Raw genomic sequence first — 15,174 nt, forward strand, 5'->3', positions numbered from 1 at the left:
TTGTCTGGCTTTCTTTTTCCATAATGCCTCTTCTACCTTCATGATGCACTCGGCATCCCATGTTCCATTAACTGGCCATCTGTGTCTTTCGTCTAGATGCTTGGTATAGTCGGCCCATAATTCTAGATACAATATGGCATCTATGCCATGCTTATTATACATAAAGTTACCTGGAGTGTCCCTAGGGGGGATAGGAATGTCTTCCTCTAGTATCCCTTTCCTAGTTCCTATCTGCTTTAATTTGTTGAAAAACGGCATTTTGTCTACTTGATACTGGATGCTCGATCCTTGATACTTAATTCTGAATATAACTAGTTATACAAGAAAACACAATAATGCACATAAAAACGATCACATTCATACCACAACATTAATCACATAAAAAGACATTTTAAGACATAGATGACTACCCCCTATACCGGATGTACTGCTAAACAGTACAGATACACTGGTGTAACAGTGCAGAAATTCAGACTAGATATACTGCTAAACAGTACAGATACACTGCCTAAAAACAGTGCAGACCGGACTTGTGTACCCAAACCCGTCTAGATACGTCCCAGCAATGGTACTCACCGGGAAGCACGGAACAGAAGGCCTCGGAAAACTCGACTGGACTCGACTCGACACTTCGGAAAACTTCGGGAAACTTCGGAAAACCTGGTGGGCCTCTTGACACCTCGGACCTTGTTTCTTTCGGCTAGGCTCTGGTCGGGATCCTCCGCACTCCTTACCGCCTCGTCTGGGTACTGATCGCAATCTTCGTCACCTCCGTGGGCCAGAGGGAGATACAGGAAATCCTGCCAGTACGCGTAGTTTCCCTTTAACTGATGGCAGGGGACGGAGCGTGCAACGCACCAACCGGCGCGTAAGGTGGGGGAGGGGTCCCTGTTCGGGCGCCAAAATGACGTAAATATTTAATTTACTCTCTTAATTTCTATGCAAGGTAAGTACTTAATCAATAATAACTCAGATCGGAAGGAAAAAGACAGAGTCCGTGGTGTTAGAGTTCTTAGGGGTTTTATTCCTTAAAAAGGAATGGTCATGACCAAGATATCGGATTCTGACCACCACAGGGGTGTCAGAAGGGATAGAGCGCTACATTTTATTAACAGTACATAGCTTATATACTTAATTCATGCCATAAGCAACAGTGCAGGAGGCGTAACAGCTGAGAGAAGACAAGATAACAGTATACACGTGGTACTAGTACGTAATCAAGAGGCGTGAACTAGAGGTGTGTGCTGGAAACGTCACTGATAGGTGTCACGAGTGGGTGGCACTAAGCAGAAATGTGGCAATGTCAGCAGAAATCGGAAACTTGGATGCGCGCACAGCTGCATGACGTGTGATTGGAGGGGTGCAGGGGACTTGACATTTACACTGACGGAAAGAGACAGAAGTCTGGCATGTCAGATCAACTTGTGCTTCTATCATATCGGATATCTGATGTTTAGGAACTAAGCTATCTGGGCGGAAAGGTCTCTGGGGCAGAAGCTATTCTATACTTGCTGTGAGTGCGTGTATAAGCGCCTGAGTGTCTGTATGAGGAGCGTGGGGGCACGGGCCTTCCATGGGAGCATGGCAACAGGAGCTATGAATTACTTGCACTGAGACAGGTCGGCCCTCTGGCTCTGCAGCTGGGGGGGATGTTTACTGAAGCTAGTAGGCAGGAATGTATTTTCGAGGAGCGGAACAGATAACTCGAAGGCTATAGTCAATCTTGGCAGGCAGCAGGCTGAGCTGAGCGCGAGGGGCCGCGCTAGAAGTAAGTCAGAGTTCACGGGTACGGGGGCAGCCTGGGCAGAGGCCCTTGGAGTCAGAAGCCAGAAAAGAGGCTCAGTGGCAGAAATTCAGGGCCTACTCAGCTAGAGCTGAAAAACGTAGAAGTATACTACAAAAAGACGTTGGCATAGCATACTTAGGAACGGACCATTCAACCCATTCATGGTGGGTCTGAAAGAGGACATGTTAACGTTGGACGCAAATGTATTTGCGTCTTCATAGCTGGCACAGGAGGGAAGTTACATGCACTTTAACTCGTACATGGAGATGGTGGGGTACGCGCTAGGGAACACATCTTGACCATAAAATTTATATTTCCTCAACACCCCTCGGTGCTCCAACCATATTTCCAGCAGTGGTATCATCCAGAGATAGACCTATTCGCCACAAAGGAAAACGCAAAATGTCAAACCTTCGCCGCCAGGTTCCCACACCCGCAGTCTTAGGGCAATGCGATATGGATGAACTGGTCAGGCAGATTTGCGTACCCTTTTCCTCCAGCACCGCTCATACCGCTAGTGGCGCGAAAACTGCGGCAGCACTCCATGACGCTCATCCTGGTTGCTCCAACGTGGGCAAGGCAGGCCTGGTACACCACGTTCCTGGAACTTTCAGTGGTGCCTCACCAACGGCTGCGCCTCACGCCCAGTCTCCTCACTCAGAGCCATGGAGACATTCAGCACCCAGATCCACAACAGTTAAGCCTTGCAATATGGCTCCTGAGCTCATAGTTTGGCTACCTAAACTTGCCCCCTGACTGTATGAACATCATCAAGGAGGCAAGGCGACGTACAACTAGGGCATGCTATGCGGCCAAATGGAAGCGATTTGTCATTTACTGTTCCAATAATGACATTAATCCGCTAGATGCGTCCACGCAAAACACCATAAGTTATTTGTTGCATCTATACAGATGCAATCTGGCATATAATTCCTTCAGGATACATTTGGCCGCCATGGCAGCATATCTTCAAAACAGGAAGCATCTTTCCCTTTTCAGGGTGCCTGCCATTAAGGCTTTTATGGAAGGACTCAAGAGAGTGATCCCTCCCAGACACCCTCCTTCACCTGTCTGGAATCTGAACATAGTTCTCACCAGACTAATGGGACCACCCTTTGAACCTCTTCACTCTTGTGAGAGTTTCTTACATGGAAAGTGGCTTTTCTGGTAGCCATCACATCGCTAAGAAGAGTTAGTGAGCTTCAAGCCCTAACTATTCAAGAGCCTTTCACACAAATTCATGCTAATAGGGTAGTGCTACGTACCAACCCTAAATTCATGCCTAAGGTGGTGTCGCAGTTCCACATTAATCAAACCATAGAACTGCCAGTTTTCTTTCCAAATCCTGATTCTGTGGCAGACCGAGCACTGCACACCTTAGATGTTAAAAGAGCTCTCCTGTATTACATCGACAGGACAAAAGATTTTAGAAAGACTAAACAACGGTTTGTTGCCTTCTCTCCACAACACAAAGGCAACCCCATTCCAAATCAGGTATAGCCAGATGGATTGTTAAGTGCATACAAATCTGTTATCAAAAAGATTAACGCACATTAACAGTTCCCCCAAGAGCGCATTCCACACGCAAGTTAGGGGCATCCATGGCTTTCGTAGGTAACATTCCCCTAGAGGATGTATGTAGAGCACCCACATGGACCACCATACATACATTTACCAAACACTACTGCGTAGATGTGCACTTCAAACAGCAAGCTGCTGTAGGACAGGCTGTTCTCAGAACCCTTTTTCAGACTGCTGCAGCTGGCACGGGTAACCACCGCTAAGGAGGTAACTGCTATTTATTCTACGCACAGATATGATTTCAGTAGCCCACATGCCTCGAACGGAATATGCTACTTACCAGTATGCATCTGTTCTTGGCATGTAGGGCTGCTGACATTCCTATCGCCCGCCCTCCTCCCCGGTGCCTGTCGCAGCTGTAGCACTCAGAATCATTCTCAGGCATGGTCATCACTTACTGTATTACACTCCATCTCTGCCACAATGGCGAAAAACAATCTGAAGATGGAGAGGATGCCCATGCGCACTGTAGTTCAGGGGAGGAGCCACCTATCTCGTGATACTTCGAAGACTCTTCCAGGACAACAATGGGCAATCATCCGGACCCAACACTAGGCGGCTATCTATGCACAGATTTGAATGTCAGAAGCCCTACATGCCAAGAACAGATGCATACTGGTAAGTAGCATATTCCTTACAGTAGGCACACTTGCACTTTAGCACTGAATAACACTGAAAAAGTGTGCAGAGACACTAAACCAGCAAAACCGAATTTCATTACACCATCAAAAACAGGAGGTCAGAAAGTGAAAGCCAGGGAAACATGCCAACATATGCAAGGTCTAACAAACATCTTCAAGGAAATGTTATACTCTGAAATCTAGTAAAGTGTAAAATAATTTTGATTCTGATCTACATCAGAAAAGTAAACGGTGTGATTTGTGTTAGAAGCAGCTTGTATTTGGTTTCAAAATATATTTGAAGGAATGCAACATATCACTTTCAAAGGGCGCTGTAATTCAGAATCTGTGGTAAGTTGACTGTGTAGATACATTTCCAGCTTGAAGCATTCAAATCCATCAGTGCAATAAGTAAAAAAAAAAAAAAACTACTGCTGTAAAAAAAAAAAAAAAACGTTCAGTAACAAGGAATGGGACGATGGCGTAACAGCTGATTGCCTTGAAAATTAGAATGCATTGTGGTGGAAGGATTGCAGGCAAAGGGAATTGGGCAAGACTTTCACCCCGTCCTCTCTTAAAAAAAAAAAAAAAAGTGAGAAGGGGTTTATCAATCAGGAATATCCTCTCTTTCCCCTTTTATTATTGTTGTGAATTTAATTAATATTTTATGTTCGGATCGAAGCATGCAGTATGTTCAGAACTTTAATATGATGAAACATACATGTAAACAGGTAACTTGCTACATCATACTTTTCCATTGTCCACTTTTCAAATTCTCCATCTGTGCACGAATGCATGCACTCATCTATGGCCCCCCCTTCTTTTTAGTCGGTGGTGACAGCACTTGCTTCTTACACTAAACAAATTCCTTATGTGGATTCTATCCCTGATACTTTTTTGCCTTTTTAAAAGTTTGTGCTATTTTTTCCCATCTTTAGCTTGGGCGTCTTTTGCCGCTAAGGTTTGTCTATGCTGTGCACATAGTGACATTGGCTGTTTACTCAAGTTAGATCGGCTGTTCACTCAGGCATAACTCGAAGTGACGTTATAGGAGATGAAATAACACAATAAGCAAAAATACACTGAAAAACGCGTTACAGTTTACAGAGCTAACTATAACTTGCCTCCTGCCTAGACCAGCTAATAACCCCAAACAGTAATTACATCACTTGTTAAAATAAAAACTGTTGATCTTTCCATATTGACTTTCCCATCGCAAGCAATGGCCCACCAACACAATTAGTGTTTTTTTAAATCATTTATCACAGTGTGTGAGAATACTGGATGGTAGGACATTTTTGACCCCTGGGTATTCCAGAATAGTCCTTCATAGAAAGCCAAAGTGTGACATTCGCAGGGAATTCTGGGTAAGTAAACTTAGTGATCAACACCACACTAGACTTCTCTAAAGGTCTAGGTTTTAGAAATATCTTATGTTGGGGAGTTTTTGAGTTTTGGCCGACCCCAGGCTCTTAATACAGCAGATACCGACATCCCACGCATCAATGCCATTTAAATGAAAAGCCTTGAAGTTACCATGGTGTATTGTTGGGTGTTTTCTGTCCTGTGTGATGGACGTATTCACACGTTGGAGTACTTGTTTTATCAGGCGAATGCACAATGATAAAACATTTGTCATCTATTGAATTTCCTTATTTTATCACTTCGATGTAAGCCAGTGTGCATTAAACCCGTTTTGTAAAATGGCCTGAAAACCACCAATTGTATGGATAATCCCAAATTTAGAGTGATACGAATAACCTTTATTTCTCAACTCAGATTCTTGAGCACATTTCAGTGATGCATAGCTTTTCTTCACATACGTTTCCATGCATTAGATTTATATTACAACTGTATGCATGGTTGAAACCCTGTCGAAAATCATTGACTAACACTACATCTATTTATATCTACTGATCTATATATATATATCTTTAATCTGCAAGAGTCTTTGGCCTTCAGTGCAAAAAATACAGATGAAAGCAGTTATCCATTTCTGTTTGTTCGTATGTTTTTTAAAATTTTTTTTTAATTTGAACATTAAATGTCTATAAGAATCCCATGCAGAATCCACAAAAATGACCCTTTGCTGAAGTTTGTCTGCTTTTCAGAAATATATACCTTTATGGATTCACTCATGGATTTCTTATTAAAAATCCGCAAACTGCAAGTAGGTGAAAACTACAAGAACAAGAAATATTTACACCGCTTAAAAAACTGCAATCACGGTGATAAAGGAAAACCTATTTTTACCTTTTAGTTTTTTTTCTCAACTCTGCATGTTTCTGAAATTTGGAAAGAAGGCTATCTTAACATAGCAAACCTTTTTTGAATACCGCTTTCTTGTAGAACACTTATTTGCCAGATGTTGACTATTTTCTAGGTTCCTCAAGGGGAGGGGGGGGGGGGGGGGCAACAAACCGGGTTTTTTTTTTTTTACACTTCCCAGCTTGTTGGGAAAATACAACAAATTTGGTTTAGACATGTAATTTAGGTAAAAAGGTCATGAGAGCTTAATAGATAAAGAACCAAAAAAAAAACTCGCGCTCCAGCTGGAGAAAGTCACCTTTGGACACCTTAATGATGGCAATAATTTAGCCATGTGAATCTGTGGAAGATACGCTGCTGAACAGTAGATACTGGTAAGTCACAGTACCGGTTTCTTACTATTACTGAAGCAGGGTAATGCAAACTCACATTTATTTTTCTTATAGAAATGACTAGAGACTATGTTCCTCGTGCATCTTTGCTTGCACAAAAGGTCAACTTTAAATTTCTGTCTCCCCTGAACTAAGACTTTTCCCTTTCCCACTTGCACATGCGTCGTTTTGATCTAGTCTCTCTTGTGTCTTTCTGTTGACTTTGTCCTTCTTTTAGGCTTGTGGATATTCGTGCCTCGCTGGATGGATCGTTCTTCTGGCACTAACTTATTTCACCTGTCTTCCAGGTGATTCTATTTCATGGTGGTGTAGGTTCTTCTCTTCCAATTCTGAAAAAAAATTCTGAGCAAATTTCTATTTTTGCCCAGATGCTTTAACACAAACAGCATGACCTATATGATTGTTATACTGCAAGTATTCAGTTCAATTTGAAATGCAACTATTTATCTTTTTGTTTGCTTTTTCAGAATTTAGCTTGTGCAAATCCTAAAGAGCGAAAGAATGAAATTTCCTTATGTGTTCAGAGAAAGAGAGAGAAGTATAAGGAACGGAGAAGTTCAACAGAAATTAGTCGGAACGATACAGATGAGCAGTCACAAAAAATTGACAAAAGCCAAGATCCAGATAAACCAGTTATAATTTCTAATGCAAGCAAGCTAGAACATGATACAGATAACTTTATTTCCGTATCTGAGGGGCAGAACAAGAAAGATCCTGATAAAGATAAGTTATTAGCCACCGCTGAGGAAAGGAAGAAAGATCTTGAAAATCAAAATCCAGTTGTCATGTCTGAGAAAAGCAGGACTGATTTTAAAAACCAAAAATGTAATGCCATTTCTGAGGAACCCAAGATACCCGACCTGCTTTTGCCAAACAATGAAAAAGAAGATAAAGAGAATATCTTAAATGATCATGACAATTTGGTTGACAAGCACTTGGAGGAGAAAAAAAATAACAGTCATAACACTCCTGGTAGCAGAAGGAAACGAAACCGACCGCAATCCTCAACTTCAGCAGGTAATTAAAGTAGTATTGTGAAGTATAATTTTCTGTTTGTATGTTGCATGATTTAAATGGATGTGTTGGTTTTATAACATAGCCCCATATTCTACACAGTCTTTCCATTTGTAAAATAAATGAATTTGTGCCTACTACAAATTGAGACGCTATTTTTTGATCTGTGTTTTAATGAGCAATTTCCTCGAGATTTATAATTAGAATTGTTAAAATGAAACTGTTAAGTGTTGATTAAAAAATGAATAGATGGTCAAAAATGGATTGGTATGATACAGACATTCAAGTGTTTTTTTTAACATGGCAGAGATACCAGAATGGGGTTTATTGAAGATGACAAGTTGTTGTACAAAATTCTTCCATTATGGTGTCTCTCTAGCAGTGTTGGCTGGTGAATTGTAAAAGTGGTTTGCGTGTAAATGTGTCCTGAATTTTGCTAAGTGAATAAGAGCAGCAATCGGGCCTAAGTATTGTAATGCACGTTAAAGGTTTCTTCCCTTGAGAAAAATCAGAATAGCATTAAAAATTGTGAATTTTACTTCATATTTTTTTTAATAAATTGATTAAAAAGCTATTAGTTTGCTATTGTTTTAGTTATAACTAGTTTGCATTGTACAAAGCAACAACATGACGTCAAAGTGTGACAGTCATATATTGCGATCAGATTTGCATAGCAGGTATATGTGTTGCGGTTTAGTGCAATGGGCTAAGCCGATTACATTCTTGTAACATATACAATGTACTGCAACCTAATGTTAGCAGTCCGGCCCTAAGACTCCATACATGTTAATATACAGAACCTGCAAACTCTGACATACATCTCTTAGTTAAAAGGATATAACTCACAAAGCAGTGTGCTCAACTATAGAAGGGTGATGGCGGAGGCCGGGCCTCGTCGCAAAAGGTAAGAGGCAAAAGGCTTTTAGAATATCTATAGGATGGGATCTCTGCGGCATAAGCTCCCAGGATGCAGAAGGTTGTTTGACAGTATGATGTCAGTGATCCACGCTTGGATTGTTGGGGCTCTTGACCTGCCCCGCTTTTAGCTAGTAAGAGCATCATAGCTGCAAGTCTACGAGAAGCATGCAGTACCTCTTTCACATATCCAAGCAGCCCAATTAACAGAGATAAGGAGATGGGTGAATCAGTGACTCCCTCAGTGTGTGGAAGACCTCAGTCCAGAGGTTTGCGACCGCAGGGCAGTCCAAAGCTAGATGTATGAAGCCAGCGTGGGGCACGCAGGAGTGAGTCCGTGTCGGGACCCTTCCACAGTAATAGTGTGGGTATATGGTATAGACTATGCAGGAATTTGAAATGTATGAGGTGGAGCCGATAGTTAGGGGATAACATTTAAAGTTGGATACAGCAGAAAGGACACCGGGCATCAGTCAAAGGAGTATCAAGGTTAGAGTTCCAGGCTTAGCGCTCCTTTGGGACAAGGGTTGTAGAGGACAGCTGCATGTGGAGGTAGAGGCGTGTTATTAGCTTTCTCTGTGATGTGTTGGTATAGACATGTTCTAGCACTGTGAGCCTATATGTGAGAAATATAGTAGAGTGTCTAGCAATGCCGGGGCAAATGAAAATGTGGCCTCGGGAAGGGAGAAAGTGGTCATTGGGGTAAAGATCTACCAGGTATGGAAACCCAGTCTGTCTGCATGACCTATCGCTCCTTTGTCGTGTAGTGGCAGGAGTAAAGGGTGGCTGGATCCGGAGACAGTGGGAGCATGTAGCATTAGGGCACAATGCTGGTTATCTTTGCTTACACAGTATCTGTACAGCCGAAAAATAGTAAAATTGTGTATCATAAATACTGTCTATGTGCAGGAAGTGAAGTGAAGACTGCCTTCACCCCTACCATTCCCTGCTGCTAGCATGCTGCACTACAGAAATTTTCTGCTGCCAACACTGAGGCGTCTGTAATACTGCATAGAAACATCCTCACTCGTATCAGGAATTCACAAGTGGTTCCCTTGGGAATTAAAGACGGTTTTCACTGACACTGTGAGTGCTCCCTGTGTTCCTACGAATGTTTTTACCAGTAATTCTTACACATGTGAGGTATCAATCAAATTGGCCATCCTAGGTTTACAGGAAGTATGAGTATAGTTTTCTGTAGGCTTCTGTAATGGACACCAAAACTGCAGTAACATAGGGCTAAACTGTCCTATTAGAAAAACTGAGGGCCTTCAAGATAGGCCAGTGTTATGGGAGGGTCATCATGGTTGGGTCAGTAAATTACATGTAACATATGCATTTGACATGTAAATAATGCATATGCCCCAGACTTGCGGCTGTTTCAGAGAACATGCTTGAAATGTGATTGATTCTGCCCCCCCCCCCCCCCCCCCCCCCCCTTATGTCCCATTCAGCACCCTAGTTATTGCGAAACAATTATGGGCTTGATCTAAAAGAAATTGGCCATGTCCAATTACATTGTTTTTGGGGAGAATAAAAGTGGAGAAGGGTGGGGATATTCTAGGATATCAATTTGAAAAAAAGTATGGTGTGGAAAATTAATAGATGAAAGTGTGACTGAGAAAGTGTGTAGATGGGGGTAGAGACAGCAAAGGAAAGTCCTGGCTGGCGTGAGAGTAGACTCAAAAGAGTTTGGGTAGAGTTCCATGGCATATATATGAAGAAGCATGAAAGAATGGGTGAGTCGCAAGGTGCTGGTTTAAGGTGGTTAAGAAGAAAGACCAGAACTCTGAAAGTTTTCCAAAGGATGCTGTTTTAACATACTATTTTTTGTGTTTCTTCCACTGCATACTGCAGGTGATGTCCTGTGCACAAACATTTTTCTTTTTTTTTGTACATTGATCTAAGAGTAGTCTTAAAATAAAATTGCTTTATTTTCGGAATTTAACTGCTACACTAGAATAAGAGGCAGAGGTACTTGTTACTGTGTTCTTGAGACAACCCTTAATCCACAGCTTTAATCAAATCCATTAAAAAAAATCAGATAATATATTTGAATTTTGTGTAGTCAGTTTCTACCCTTTAAACATGACAGTTGCCCATCGTCCCATTCCTGGGGACTCCAGGTTTCTCACCCAGCATCCCACTCCGGAGAGCTTGGTGGTCCAAGCCTCCATCTCCTGTGTTAACCATGGTGCGTTCCCTACTGCTCGAACATATAGAGAATGCAAAAGGCTGGATACCACAACACCAGACTCCGCTATGACGCCAGCACCCCCCACGCACTCAACATCTGCCGAAACCACACCTGATTACAAGCCGCCCCGAAACTGACTCACGGACCTTTCTCCTGCCACACCTGCAGCTTCACCTGCGACAGAACTACCAAACCCCCCAAGGACTGGACCCATCCACCTCCGCTGCATACTCCTCAACACCCGCTCCGCACGCAAACACGCTGTGGAGCTCTGGGTTCTGCTCAACACCTCCGCCCCGGACGTGGCCTTCCTGACCGAGACCTGGTGGAACGACTCCTCGGCGCCTGACATCGCCATAGCCATCCCGGACGGCTACAAGATCACCCACAGGGATCGCGCCAACGGAATCGGAGGAGGAATAGCCATCATCCACAAGTCCATCCTCAAGGTCGTCACCCACGCAGACGACACCCTCAACACCGCCAAACACCTGCACTTCAGGATCCACACCAACCCCAACACGACCCTCAGAGGAACAGTCCTTTACAGACGACCCCGAGCCCAATTCAGCGACTCCATCGCTGACCTCGCCAGCACCCACGCACTCGCCTCCATGGACTACATCCTCCTTGGGGACCTGAATTTCCACCTCGAGAACACCAACGACGCCAACTCCACCACCCTGATCGACAACCTCGCCAACCTCAGCCTTCGACAACTCGTCACCGCGCCACCCATGCCGCTGGCCACACGCTGGACCCCATCTTCTCCACAGGCACCCATGTCGCCTTCAACCACACCACCGAACTCCACTGGACCTACCACCACTGCATCCATTTCACCTTCAACAAACCAACCACGCACCACCGCACCCAACAGCTACCTCGCTGCTGCTGGGACAAAGTCACCGAAGACCAGCTGATCACCACCCTCACCCAAAACCCACCCACCGACCCTACTAACCCAGACATCGCAGCCCGCAACCTCAGATCGTGGATCGATGACTGCCCCAACACCCTCGCCCCACTCAAGAAACCCTCCGAACAACCACGCCAGCAAGAGAGCCACCTGGTTCACCGACGAGCTGCAGGCCTCCAAACACGCATGCCGGAAACTGGAGAAGATATGGCTCCACGAACGCACTCTGTCCAACCACGCAGCCCGCAAGGACGCCACCCGCAGACATCACCACCTCATCAGATTAGCAAAGAGATCCTCCTTCAAAGACCGCCTGGACAACAAAGCACACCACAGCAAAGAGCTCTTCAGCATCGTAAAGGAACTCTCCAACCCCAGCGCCAACGACATACCGCCCTCACAAGAACTGTGCGACTCACTAGCCATCTTCTTCCACCGCAAGATAGCTGACATCCATGACCGCTTCAACACCATGACCGTCACGACTACGCCAGACCCCACCTCCCCTGTGAACACCACCAGCACCAACCGCCCGACCTCCTGGTCCAACGATAACGAGACACAAAAGGTCATGATCTCCATCCACTCAGGATCCCCGTATGACCCGTGCCCACACCACCTATTCAACAAAGCAGACGCTGCCATCGCACCCCAACTACGCAAAGTCATCAATATCTCCTTCGAAACAGCGACATTCCCGGAAAGCTGGAAACACGCCGAAATCAACGCCCACCTCAAGAAGCCCAAGGCGGACCCCAAGGACCTCAAGAACTTCCGGACAATCGCCCTGTTCCCGTTCCTGGCGAAGGTCATAGAGAAAATCGTCAACATGCAACTGGTCCGCCACCTGGAAGACCACATCTTAGACCCGTCCCAGTCCGGATTCAGACGCAACCACAGCACTGAGACAGCCCTCATCGCCGCCACAGACGACATCAGGCGCCAACTAGACAACGGCAAAACATCAGCCCTCATCCTCCTGGACCTGTCAGCCACCTTCGACACGGTCTGCCATCGCACTCTAAAGACACACCTCCTTGAAGCTAGAATCCAAGAGAAGGCCCTTGACTGGACAACTTCCTTCCTCTCCGGCAGAACCCAGAGCCTCCGCCTCCCGCCCTTCCTATCCGAGGCCACCGACATCATCTGCGGCGTCCCCCAGGGCTCATCCCTCAGCCCGACGCTGTTCAACGTCTACATTGCCCCCCTCGCACAAGTGGTCCGCCAGCACAACCTGAACATGATTTCCTACGCCGCCAGCTCATTCTCTCCCTCATCAAGGACCCGCACACCGCCAAAACCAACCTCCACGAGGGAATGAAGGCCATCGCCGACTGGATAAGGAGCAGCCTTCTGAAGCTGAACTTGACAAGGAGGTACTCATCCTCGGACCCACCCCCTCAGCCTGGGACGGCTCCTGGTGGCCGACCACACTAAGAACAGCACCGACACCCATCGACCATGCACGCAACCTGGGATTCATCCTCGACTCCTCCCTCTCCATGTCTAAACAGGTCGGCGCTGTCTCCTCCTCCTGCTACAACACCCTCTGCATGCTCTGCAGGATCTACAAGTGGATCCCGACCGAAACTAGAAGAACGGTGACACAGGCCCTCGTCAGCAGCAGACTGGACTACGGCAACGCACTTTACGCAGGAATCCCAGCCAAACACCTACGACAACTACAACTCATCCAAAACTCCTCCGCCCGACTGATTGTCAATGTCCCCCGCCGCAGCCACATCACCCCCCACCTGAGAGACCTACACTGGCTCCCTGTCGACAAGAGATCACCTTCAAGCTCCTCACCCACACACACAAAGCACTCCACAACGCTGGACCAGCCTACCTTAACAGCAGACTCAGCTTCTACACCCCCACCGCCAGCCTCCCCGCTGTCCCCCGCATCCAACGAACAACCTCTGGCGGCAGATCCTTCTCCTACCTCGCCGCCAAGACCTGGAACACCCTCCCTACCCACCTACGGCAGACCCAGGACCTGCTCGCCTTCAGAAGACTCCTCAAGACCTGGCTCTTTGAGCAGTAGGGGCACCCCCTCCCCTCAGCGCCTTGAGACCCTCACAGGTAAGTAGCACGCTTTAAAAGTACTTTGATTGATTGGGAAGAGGATGTTCTCCTCCACCAGCCTAGCACGATGGTTGGTAAACACTGCATGCCTTGGGCCGGTACACCCACACAGTGTTGAACTAAGTTGCACAAGTGCTGCCTACAGTCTGGGAGGAGGCAGAACCATACTCAGTCAAGCAATTGCTGTAGGCTGAACACAAAGGACTTGCTATGCAGAGTGATTGGGTTGTCTGTAGTACTTTGATGCCACTCCTGGTTGTGAACCACTGACTTTTCAGGGGATGTCAAAGCTTCCCTTACGGACATGCCCTATGATGGCTTCCGCCTTTTTAGTGAAAAGGCAGACTCCGTGCTAGAGCACTTTAAAGACAGCAAATCTATGACCAGGTCTTTGGGTCTTTCCGTGGCGCTGCCAGGTGCATAGAAAGCCTTTCTCCCTTCGATCAGGGGAGGGCGGATCCAACTTTCCAAGGACCACACCACTGCCATGTGTTACTGCAACAAACTGGGTGGAGTGGAGTTGTGGGCCCTTCGTCAATGTTCCCTGTATCTCTGGACATTACTGGAATGTCAGGGCATTTTCCTTGTGGTTCAACATTTGGCGGGCACTCTGAATTCCAGAGTGGGCAAACTTAGTCGTCGTTGAGCGGATCAAGAATTATGTCTCCATCTGAATGTAGTGAAAGGTCTCTTTCAAGAGGGGGGCGGGTCTTGGTTAGGTTTGCTTGCTGTTAGGAATGAGAAATGTTAGCAATTCTGTGCGTTGGAATTTCCAAGGTGGCTCTTGCTAAGCAGTGCCTTGTCTCGAGTGGGGCTCCATCCTCCTGTTCGCCTTTCCACCGATACCACTCTTGTCCAGAGTTCTCAAGAGTACCAGGAATGACTGGGCTCAAATCATTCTTGTGGCTCCGGATTGGGCACAGGAATTCTGGTATTCCTGAGCATGAGCATTGGTCCTCCGATCAGTCTTGAGGCTGAACCTGCGTACCTCTGCTTCATGCGTGGAGATAGAGCGGCAACAGTTGGCAGCTTTCGACCTTCTCCAGAAGCTTGGACGTTATTCAGACAACCATGCATCCCTTCACCACAAGGGAATTTCAATTGTACAAATAGCTAGGCAGCTATGGTACTACAGTTGCACGTCCCAACACGTAATGTGCAATTCTTTTTGATCACAAATTAGTAATCAATTGTTGGACATATGGTTGCCACAATGTCAATAAACAGGATACCATAACCACGTCCTTCCTGTATCGCTTTTGACATAACAGTATTGGAATGCTCATAGACTTATTTTAGCATATTATGTTGTGTCAAATATAATATCTTTGCTGGCAGTTAAATGCAATAGTCCTTCGTTTCACCTCTTCAAGCAAGTAATCCTGAACACACAC

At 45.7% G+C, this 15,174-nt stretch overlaps 1 protein-coding gene across 1 annotated transcript in view; it reads left to right on the forward strand.

Moving 5' to 3' along the window:
• The window catches only part of PHF20 (PHD finger protein 20), a 1,006,161-nt gene that overhangs the window by 302,380 nt on the left and 688,607 nt on the right, over positions 1-15,174 (forward strand). Inside the window, exon 6 of the mRNA XM_086932347.1 lies at positions 7,115-7,664. Coding sequence (XP_086788473.1) covers positions 7,115-7,664 — 550 coding nt within the window. The remainder of the gene's footprint in view (positions 1-7,114; positions 7,665-15,174) is intronic.

Source organism: Lissotriton vulgaris, chromosome 7, assembly GCF_964263255.1.
Source record: "Lissotriton vulgaris chromosome 7, aLisVul1.2, whole genome shotgun sequence".
Classification (NCBI taxonomy): Eukaryota; Metazoa; Chordata; class Amphibia; order Caudata; family Salamandridae; genus Lissotriton; species Lissotriton vulgaris.